This window comes from Carassius auratus, chromosome 19 (assembly GCF_003368295.1).
Source record: "Carassius auratus strain Wakin chromosome 19, ASM336829v1, whole genome shotgun sequence".
Classification (NCBI taxonomy): domain Eukaryota; kingdom Metazoa; phylum Chordata; class Actinopteri; order Cypriniformes; family Cyprinidae; genus Carassius; species Carassius auratus.
The window spans coordinates 14,653,520-14,663,984 of NC_039261.1; the positions used below are offsets into that span (position 1 = coordinate 14,653,520).

The following is a 10,465-nucleotide window of genomic DNA, read 5'->3' on the forward strand; positions in this document are numbered from 1 at the left end:
GGGAGCTGTCTATCTAGACAGCATTGATGAGCATCAAGGGGGCGTTGCGCTTTCCGAGATCCTTATTTTTTGGGCGTTTTTCGAGTCAACGGCATTTGTAGATACACAATTCAGCTGAGCTGACTCCAAATACTACTGTGTTGTCTCAAAATCCTGTCTAGATAGCCAGCTCTTCAGTTTTTGAAACACAGTCAACATCGATAACCGGTCCGTCCGCAAATTGCGTCCGTTCCGAGGAGTGATTATACTGGGGCAAATTCAGCTCATGCATTGCATTCATCACAGACTCAGATTCATATAGCGTCTAGCTCGACACCCTGACACGACACCCGAGCTGCAGCCGTGGTGACTTAACCTCCTCTGTACCGAGAGCAGACTGTCGTCCACCGGAGGTTTATCGGGGTTTTATCAGCGCTATGGCGGAGGCGACAGGGACATCGAGTGAGACGATAACGGAGACCGTTCAGACGGGCACACCGCCTCCACCGCAGCAGGTACTGTGCCCTAGATACGGTACACACCACCACGAGACACACGTACACCCTCTGCCAGTCAAGAACTGGGACCAGCGGCTCTCGCGGTGAACTGATCGTTTCGAGGTTCGCCCTTCGAGGAGTTTAAAGAGACTGACTAGATTCCAGCGTGAGGCCTGTTTAATCAACAACATGTTCAGTTATGATCACAAGTTAACCCACATCACAACAGAAATCCACCTGTAAGTCTCCACTTAGAGGTATTTGTAGTCTTCAGGTCAGTTACTACAGTTGTTATTGTTACTGCCGAAAAAAAAAAAAAAAAAAAAAAGTAGAAAATTGTGAACGCTTTTTACCACACGGGGACTTTTACAACACCTACAGCCAGAAAAGTACATGGGACTGTAGTACTTAAACTTTTTTTTGCTATTTAAAATGTAATAAACATTAATATGACAAAACCTGTTTACTTAAAAAAAAAACGCAGGCATTTAAATTAAACGAATAAATAAAACATGGTACTGCTGTGGTGCATCTCTAGCAGATTGTGTTGCAGTACTTAATAAGATCTCATGTTCATTGATTGTGGCAACTAACACAAAGCCAGAACAATGGTTGATGTGATAAATGTAGTCATCATCATAACTATTAATGTTTACCCGTAGCTGTCAAAATATTTAATACTGTCACTAATATGCTTCATTGGCTTGGTGTGCTTCCAGGAGGGCAGAAGCCTGACCATCAAGCTCAGGAAAAGGAAGACGGAGAAGAAAGTGGAGTGGTCCAGTGACACGGTGGACAATGAGCATCTGGGACGGAGGTCTTCAAAGTGTGAGTCTTGTTTTGACTTCATATCAAATCTGGCTCTGAATTGAATTTTTTAATGTCTACTCGTTTCTTGTATAAAATGAGAATCTGTCTCATACTTGAAAATAGCTCAGGACAGGCAGATCTGGGCCAGATTAGAAATAGCTGAGCTTTTGAATGACCTGCATTCTCTCAGAGCTGCCTATTGAACGCTTCGTTTCTTGAAATAGAACGTCCTCCGCTTATTTGTTCTTCATCTTCTTCTACAATGGCTTTGATGTGTTCAGGTTGCTGTGTTTACGAGAAGCCTCGACAGTTCGGCGAGTCTTCCTCGGAAAGCGAGGGCGATGATGAGGATGGCTGCGGAAGCGCGCACTGCATTCTGGGACACGGGAGAAGAGGCCATGAACAGAGGGAGGGTGGAGGGAGCACAGCGCCCCCTAGCTCTGGGGGAAAGAACCCTCACTAGCAGTTAAGGGCGAGTCGGTTTGGAGGAAGGGTAACGGACGGCATGGGCACTAGATTCATAATCCCTCATCCTCACTCACATCTGATTACATCACACCATCACTGTGTGTCAAAGCTTTTTGATGAATGAAAGCGTGTAGAGCAGAGTAATGTGATTCGTTTTCTCCTCTGTCATTAGTTTAATGACTCAGAGAAGACTAAACCTTTTTTTGTGAACTGAATGCTGGGGAAAATTGATATTTGTTGTGCATAGGACATTGGTTTTTATTTCTTTTGTAAAATCTATATTTATTTCTTTGCGTTTCGCAACTTGATCTTACCAGTTTTGTGTCCACAAGCAACATTTTAATGGAGTTAAACCTTAAAATATGATTCTGCAGGGTTATAGCAAACGGATTTAAAAGGAATAAGTGCGGTGTATAAAAATGAATTTTCTATCAAACATAATTTGCCTTGCAGTGTCTCAATTCTAGCATCAGTGCTTCTTCATATCACTTCGAGAGTAATATGTGTTGTGTGCTGTAGTGAATTTAAAACATGGCAAGTTTCAGGAACTCAGCCCTTTGGGTGTTTTTATTTTTATTTTTTACAAGGGCGCATCAAATCATCTCCATCAGCCGTCGTGAGTTTGATTGAGTTATAGTGAGACTCCCCTTAGACAATCAGACTAGTCAGAGACTCGGCATGTAGGTGCAAAGATATCGATGTGTTTATAATTTAGTGAAGTGGACTGAGAAACATCTGTGATGTGAATTGAGAAGGCCACCTGGAGCATTACACAACACTGACAGCAGCTATAAAACTGAAGAAGTAGTGCAACCAAATATGAACACTTGCTGAAAATTTACTCAGGCCATCAAGATGGATTTATTTATTCATGGGGACAGATTTGGAGAAGTTTAACATTACATCACTTGGTCACCAGTGGATCCTCTGCAGGGAATGGGTGCCATCAGAATGAGAGTCTGAACAGCTGATAAAAACATCACAGTAACCCACAAATAACCCACGCAGCTCCAGACTATCAAATAACATTTTGTGAAGTGAAAGGCTGCTTTCAAACCACTGCTAAGGACTAAAATATGAGACCATAATCCACTGAAAGTCATCTGGTCTGAATCAGGAGAGAAATATGCACAGATCAAGCACTGTTTACAGGCAAAAACTGCTAAAAACTGTTATAAAGGAATATGTTGGTGAATTTCGATGTAGGAGAACAACAAGAGAAGGACTTTCTTACTGGAGAAAGTGTTTTTTATTTTATTTTATTTTTTATGGATTATAGACTCATATTTTGTCCAGAAGTGATGGTTTAATTTTAAAACACTGACTAATGATGGATTTGTTTCTTCGTAAATGTACAGCTTTTCACTTCAAAAAGATGTTCACTGATGGATTGGAGTGGTGTGGATTGCTTGAGGATTATTTAACAGATGTTTGGACTCATTCTGATGGCACCCATTCACCGCGGAGGATCCAAGTGATGTAATGCTACATTTCCTATGAAGATACAAACTCATCTAATACTTGGATGGCCCGAGGATGAGTAAAGTTTCAGCAAATGTTCATTTCAGGGCGAACTACTCTTTTAAACCGTGGGATTGATCTGAAAATGTGTAGATTTGGTATCTCTTCCATTCATTCTCATGCCTACAAGATACAGGGAACATGTTTTGTGTGTTATATAGAAGATACCGTGACATGTATGGTGCCTCATCTTATCCTAGGCACTTTGGCTGCTTTTATTTGGCAAAAATTGCTGTAATGTTGGGAGTTTGCATGCCATCAGGATGGTGTGTAGTAGTTTAACTCCAGCTTTAAGGTGTAAACGGATTATATGTGGTATAAAGAGCGTGGGAGAGTGCATGGCTGAATGCTGGTCCAGACCAAATGCACATAACATCATCTCTCCACTTAAGGCCCATACAGTTTACAGTTGATCCCCATCAGGACCATCACTGCAGTCATCTGCCTTCCGGCATCCACATGCATCTGTCATCCCTTTACTGTGAATGCACCTGTATGTACAAAGCAAAGGTCATAGAGTGGATTTAACATGAATAAACAGATGGTAAATTATGTTGTTTATATCTATTAAATGCTTAATGGCAAGCTGATTGTGTTTGTCTCTCATCCTGATTCTGTTCAGTTTTTATTGAATGCACATTTATATAATGATTCAGTTGATGCATTATTAATAGAGTTTATGAGCTTCAGTAAAATGTTTTTCAGAATTTTAACATGCATTACACAACAGCATAGAAGGGAGCTGTAGATTGAGATTTACTAAAATGTATAAAATGGAAATTTCTATAGTGACTTATTTTTCATGGTCTGCTCTGCTCTAAAATATATTATTACAGCATACTGTACTATATATATATATATATATATATATAACAAAAAATTTAAAACTGGAAGATAGTCGCAATTTTCGGGACTACTTGAGACTGATCCATAACAGATCAAATGTGTGTCCACATGTGCCCTAATATAAACATACATACTCCAGATATGATATACGGGAAAAGAAAGTTTATTTAAGGTGTAAGGACTATTAAAGACTCAGTGTGCAGCACTTAAGAACAGCAGATGTAGATCTCACACCATAGATACATCCATCCTTGAGTTGCAATGCATTTCACTCTACAGCAGACATTTCCATTCACAGCTGTCTGGTTTCAGCAGTGGCCCGCACTTTTCAATGGTAATGAAAAACACATTTTAAAGAACCTTCCTAGGTTACACATATACTTGCATTGCTTAAGGTTGTATGTAGTAAACCCAACAATTCTAGCGCTTAAATAACGGACATGAACAATGCAGAAATTTACAAACCAGTACTACAAAGAAAAAGCCACTCACAAATAATTCATTGTTCAATAGGATCATGCATAGATAAAATGCTAGCTGTGGAAAACATTCAGGAAGAGAAAGCTATTCTTGCGAGCGAGAGACACGTTTGTGCAACAAAGCATTGGATATTAAGCTGTCAGTACGCAACTGTGCAAAATTACTTGTAGTTTCTTTACACATAATTCCCTGTGAACTGGCCGAAGTACCAGACATTGTGAGGCACAACAGATATAATCAACTGAAACAGCAATGACTGACAACACAATTAGAGTTAATGTAACGGAGTGTACATAAATATACCTCAAACACAGAGTGGTTTTAATGATGTAACCCAAAACACAAGTCAGTTTTTTATAAACGGGTTCTATGAATGAAAATAAAATGAGTACAAAACAACATAAGGTTTGCTGTATGCAAAAAGTGTCCAGTTCCTCTATAATTGCCCTCAAAAAGTACACTAAGACTGGACTAATGGAGCAAGTTAAAGATGGGCGACTCAACCCATTAAACAGTAGAGGACACAATGCAGATATAAGCAATCCAGAGATGCTGTTAAGAGGCCACACTGAACTAGGAATAAAGTGACACATGCAGATGTGCAGTACACTCAACGTGAAGTCACAAAGCTGGTAAATCACCATATAAAAGGTAAAAGTACAAACTAGCTTTCAGAATCACACAGTATTTCCATCAGCGCTGGTTTCTCAGTTCTGTACATGCTTCGTCAGGTTTGTAGATGGCAGATGTTATGGTCTAGTTTTACACGGTCACTTCTCCTGCTGGGGTGCTACATCAAAATAGTTTTGGGAAAAATTTAAATTACATTTTAAAGCGAGCAAAAATGTCCACTGGTGGAGAGAAAGAGGTGCTGGTATATTTAGGATGCTCTTCAATCGCTCATGGGGAGCTGTGGTGGTCGTGTTGAAGTGGTTAGATCCTCAATGAATGATTTTGGTACTGGACTATCAGCATGTCAACAACCTGTGACAGAAGCGAAGAAATTGGTTATCATTGCAATACCAGAAAAGAAAGATTTTTGTGTGTTCAACTTGGAGAAAAAAAAAAATTCAAAAACTAAAAATTCTGCCAAAATGTATTCACCCTGATGTTAAACTATGCTGGAAAGAATAGTTTTAAGTTAATATTGATTCAAATCTGGGACTGTCTGTAACAAAGTTATCATAACTTCAGGGTTATGGGTAATCGATGATGTGGTAAAGATTGCAAAAAAATGAATGATTAATAATAATAGTAATAATAATAATAATAATAATAATAATAAAAAAGTCACATTAAAATTAGAATAAATCAGTAAGCTTTGTGCTTAATAACTTTTAATATAAAAAGTCTTGAGATTTCAAATATAGTCAATTTAACAATTAAAATCCAACAGTAAATATTAAGTACTTCCAATTTCAGTTTTCGGCTAAATGAAAACATTAGTTTCAGTTAAAATAATAATAATTTTTGTGCATCGCTATATGGGTTAAATAGATTTCTCCAATGAAAGTCTTTTTATTTTATGACACCAGCACAAATATGAAAACCGTATCTGTGGGCAGAATCCACTACTTACCAAAAATAGACTTTCAGCTCCTTTGTTTAACTCCTCTCTTGCTTTCGTCAGCTGTCTGCTGTGGCTCATTCTGCTCCCAAATGTCGTTCTGTTCCCCCTCGCTCTCTCTGACCTCTCCGTCAGCTTTCCCATCATCCCCCTCTGCCGAAGCCTCGCTCTGGCGTACACTGACAGAGATGACCAGCGCTTGCACGATACCGTAGACCAACGCAAACAGCAGCAGGTACTCCTGTACCACCCACAGCAGTCCGGCCATCCCGACAGACGACACCAGAAACATGGCCATCCCATGGAGCCACAGCTTCAGGGCCCCCTGCACCCCCAGCACGTCCAAAATGAACTTGGTCGGAGGAGATACGGTGGTCAGGAAGCCCACCACAAACAAGTCAAAGAGGTGGCGGAGGAAATTAAAGCTAATATCGTAGTGTTCAGGCACGATTTCCCCCGTCCACGAGCGAGAGAAGAACTGGAATGCAGATTTCTGTGGCGTGGGGGACGGAGGAGGCGTCCCATAGTCTGATTGCCCGTCGACTTCATCACTGTCCCATGTACCTTCACTCCACCCGGCACATTTCTGCTGGCGGAGCGTGGTGGATGCTGACCACCGGGGCCAGAAAAAGTATCTGGATGGAAGCATTCGGCTCCACCAGCGCGAGGGGCTTTGGGCGGCTGTTTTCTCAATCCCAATATCAGCCCTTAGCTCTTCAACTTCCAACGGCTTGATAGTCTCCTCAGTCTCCCAGAATTCCTCAGAGATTGTCTTTTGGTCCTTTTGGGGGTTCTCGCCCCTCCAAACCCAGGCAGTAAGTCCCCATAAGCCCCATCTGCTTCTAGTCTGAATCTCCGTTGATGGGGTTTTTTCAGGTTTGGAATTATTGCCCCACGAGGAGTACAGATTCGCTGGACTGACCCACCCCCAAACTCGCCCTACAACTCCAGTCATGTCTGCACTACTACTTTATAATGCACAAAGGAGAAAATTACAATTCTATAACATTAATAAAAAGTGTCAGTGTGTGGTGGAAAGCTGATATAATTGATAACTACACATTAAAAGCTAGGTATGCCATAAAGTAAATATAGTATAGTATAAAGTACAGATAGCTCTTAAATCTAATTATATAGATATTAAAGTGTCAAAAAAAACGACGCTGAGTGTTGCTTTAAGACGACATGTAAAGTTTACACTGCCACAAGTGTCAGAAGGCATTTAAACAATGAGACCTCAACAGACCTGTATTAAGGCGTGTTTGTATTAGAGCAAATCAACCAGATAACAACCCAAGGCCACACCCGTGCAGATAACTAAACGATATGAAAATGTATTTTTTAAATAAAATTATAAAAGACCACTTAAAAATATTATTGCGGCATTGGGGTAACGTTTATTTGTTTAGCTCTAAACGCTTTTTCCTCAAGCGAAACGACGTCTGTTAGCATGTTTGAACTAGCCTAACGACTCCACAACTTCACAGGTGAAACTGTGTCGATGTCGAAACACTAGCGACCGGATCAAACATACCTGCGACCTCAGAACTTTAGTTTTGTATGACTGCAGTAAAGACATGCAGTTATATCTCCCAGACATTAGTCTCTCTGCTTCAGTTGCAAAAACATTCGAGTTCACTTATCGAAGCCAGCTTCACGTTCCTGTTCACTTGCGCCCGGCACAAACATGGTTTAACTTAAACCGTTTCAGCACATAAACAGCTCGACTCCGTGCGAAAATACAGTCCAGCTCAAGTCCAACAGACTCACGGCAAACTGACTGAGATAACCTCACGCAACTAGAATGTCATTGTGTAGAGAACGAGCTGGTTTGCGTATCTAGCAAAGGGACGTCCGGCTCATTCCCGCGAACCGGTTCCTTCAAACGGTTCATATGAAGGAACCGGTTCAACCAAACAATTCAGTGATTCTTTCGTGTGCCGTCATATTACTGTTCTTTACGAGTATTTCGATATCAGGTTTAGCCAGAAAGTTATTAAATTGTAAGCAGAGTATGCTAATATGCCATACCGAATTCTAAAAACCACTCTATAACCTTTAGTTCGTTTAGGAAGAAAAAAAATCCGTTCTCGGAGCTGGAGTCAGTGGAGATTCATTTAAAAGATCCGACTCAAAAGAACAATTCGTTCACAAATCGGGCGTTGCTACGCAGATCACAACCAGTTACATGATGTCATTGCTGGCCCAGTGACCTTCGCTCTGGAGACTTGTGACCCTCTGTGTAAACTACTAAAGGCTGTTGATTTCCAAAATGTGGTTCTTTATTTGCTAAAAAACTGGTAGGCTAGCAGCAAATATAAACATGGCTAAAGTGAGTCAAGTACAGTGAAGTCAAACATAGTAGCCACGAGTAACGGAAGGGACCCGTTTCCATAATAAAAGTCCTTCGCCATTTCTAATAGAAGAAAATTAAATCTACTTGCGATACATTTTACACACAATTCTTTTTTATTAGGAAACACAAAAGCAGTTACTTTCTCAAACTGTTCTTAGAATGATATACAAATGACAGTGAAACAAGTGTTGAAGTAATGATACACAATAGTACAAAGCTTGACATTTCAACGTTGTGCTCCAGACCGGTCACCACAACTCTTCTGCTACGGCATAAACATCAGCCCTTAAAAGAAAACGAGTGAATTAGATTACAAATGGGGAAAACAAGTGAATTCATTGTCTGTGTTTGTGCACCGCAATAAATTTACTTAATTGAGTTTCAGTGAAAAGAACGCCGCACTAATTAATACCCAACTGTAACCCAAGTTAATTTACAGGAGCTGTACTTACAGAGCGACAGGTCTGTGCATTCACAGCCCATCGTTAGCACATAATTCTGCCATCCATTCAACCTAAAAAAAATAAAATCCAATGTTACCTAGATGTTCTTCGTAACAATACACTATTATAATCAAATGCTGTGCTCAGTAATGTGAATAACTTCATGGTGTTATCAGAAACTCTAGTCTGTTGAATCATCACTGCACATCACTGATAAAACATTTGAAATGCTGTTAGGACAACCTGATGTAGCTTCATGGGCTGGAGACAATGTCCATATCAGCTTCGAACCCTTCGCTGGAATCCTTAAAAAAATAAGCATTTGTGAAAAACAAATTGTTAAAGACAGTACATGGGCCACACATGCAAAGACAGAAAAAGATACCGCTTCTTACCCTGTAGTCATGAACCGTGGCGATTAACCATTCTGCTGGAATCAAACCTACAGGTTAAAAAGTTTAGACATTTAGAGACATCCAAGCCACTACAAACCAATCTCAAGTTGTAGAGCAAGTGTTCAGTGCACTGTGAAGATCTTCACGAGTAAATCAGAGACTCTAGTCTAATGATTCATCATTACATGCAATAATAGACAAGACCAATTATTCATGGTTTCCTTGTCATAAACTAGTTCTTACCAATTGGTTGTCCGCTATTGGTTGGTTGACATCAGCTTCCTGAAAACATCTCTTCTTCCCTCCCAATCTGTAATAAAGAAAACCTTAGTTTAACATTTAGAAAAGCTCCGAATTACTTCTACTCCATCATAAGCTGTCCAGCATGTGTTCAGTGCACTGTGAAGATCTTCACGAGTAAATCAGAGACTCTAGTCTAAGGATTCATCATTACACGCAATAATGGACAATGAGATTATTCCTTTGAATGACCAATTATTCATGGTTTCCTGGTCATAAACTAGCTCTTACCCATTGGTTGTCTGCTATTGGTTGGTTGACATCAGCTACCTGGCAACATCACTTCCTCTCTCCAAATCTGTGTAAAAAACAAACCTTTAACATTTAGAAAAGGTCCAAGTCACTTTCTACTCCATCTCAAGCTGTAGAGCATGTGTTCAGTGCACTGTGAAGATCTTCACGAGTAAATCAGAGACTCTAGTCTAAGGATTCATCATTACATGCAATAATAGACAACAGGGGGTTTCAATCTTTAAGGGTCACAGGACCCCAAATGGGTTCAAAAGGGACTACTGTCCTAAAGTTTAAAAGGCAGCTATATATATATATATGCATAAACATTTATGCTGATAAACAGAAACTGGAATCATATTGCATTTTTTGTGCAGATTTTTAAGTTTTACTCACTTTTATAGTGTTGTAAAGGTAATTATTAATCAAAAGTAATTTTTTAATTTTAATTGAACATTCAATTAAAGGGTCCCCGGACCCCAGTTTGAAAACCCCTGAAGAAAATAAAACAACTGTTGTCTCAGACTTACTGGGAAACTGCCGCAGCTTCGGCACATTCTTTGAAATTTGGT

At 39.9% G+C, this 10,465-nt stretch overlaps 2 protein-coding genes and 4 non-coding genes across 6 annotated transcripts; 1 reads left to right on the forward strand and 5 right to left on the reverse strand.

Moving 5' to 3' along the window:
* Positions 1–241: 241 nt before the first annotated feature.
* ppp1r11 (protein phosphatase 1, regulatory (inhibitor) subunit 11) lies at positions 242–3,865 on the forward strand. The gene is made up of 3 exons (XM_026289089.1): positions 242–494; positions 1,196–1,304; positions 1,568–3,865. Exons 1-3 carry the CDS (start codon positions 417–419, stop codon positions 1,747–1,749), a joined length of 369 nt encoding a protein of 122 aa, XP_026144874.1. The 5' UTR covers positions 242–416; the 3' UTR covers positions 1,750–3,865.
* Positions 3,866–4,263: 398 nt separating this feature from the next.
* c19h6orf47 (chromosome 19 C6orf47 homolog) lies at positions 4,264–8,071 on the reverse strand. The gene is made up of 2 exons (XM_026289088.1): positions 6,181–8,071; positions 4,264–5,585 (listed from the first exon to the last, which is right to left on the reverse strand). The coding sequence occupies exon 1, from the start codon at positions 7,121–7,123 to the stop codon at positions 6,194–6,196; it is 930 nt and encodes a 309-aa protein (XP_026144873.1). The 5' UTR covers positions 7,124–8,071; the 3' UTR covers positions 4,264–5,585; positions 6,181–6,193.
* Positions 8,072–9,107: 1,036 nt separating this feature from the next.
* LOC113120322 (small nucleolar RNA SNORD52) lies at positions 9,108–9,172 on the reverse strand. The gene has a single exon (XR_003294596.1). It is a non-coding gene; the product is annotated as a small nucleolar RNA SNORD52 (small nucleolar RNA).
* Positions 9,173–9,481: 309 nt separating this feature from the next.
* LOC113120323 (small nucleolar RNA SNORD52) lies at positions 9,482–9,548 on the reverse strand. Its single transcript, XR_003294597.1, has one exon. It is a non-coding gene; the product is annotated as a small nucleolar RNA SNORD52 (small nucleolar RNA).
* A 202-nt stretch (positions 9,549–9,750) lies between these two features.
* LOC113120321 (small nucleolar RNA SNORD52) lies at positions 9,751–9,817 on the reverse strand. The gene has a single exon (XR_003294595.1). It is a non-coding gene; the product is annotated as a small nucleolar RNA SNORD52 (small nucleolar RNA).
* A 219-nt stretch (positions 9,818–10,036) lies between these two features.
* Positions 10,037–10,103, reverse strand: LOC113120320 (small nucleolar RNA SNORD52). Its single transcript, XR_003294594.1, has one exon. It is a non-coding gene; the product is annotated as a small nucleolar RNA SNORD52 (small nucleolar RNA).
* Between the last annotated feature and the right edge of the window lie 362 nt (positions 10,104–10,465).

Coding starts and splice junctions, on each gene's coding strand:
- c19h6orf47 (XM_026289088.1), bottom strand. CDS start 7,123: ATGACTGGAGTTGTAGGGCGAGTTTGGGGGTGGGTCAGTCCAGCGAAT.
- ppp1r11 (XM_026289089.1), top strand. CDS start 417: ATGGCGGAGGCGACAGGGACATCGAGTGAGACGATAACGGAGACCGTT. Junction 495..1,195: donor CACCGCCTCCACCGCAGCAG/GTACTGTGCCCT, acceptor GTGTGCTTCCAG/GAGGGCAGAAGCCTGACCAT. Junction 1,305..1,567: donor GGGACGGAGGTCTTCAAAGT/GTGAGTCTTGTT, acceptor TGATGTGTTCAG/GTTGCTGTGTTTACGAGAAG.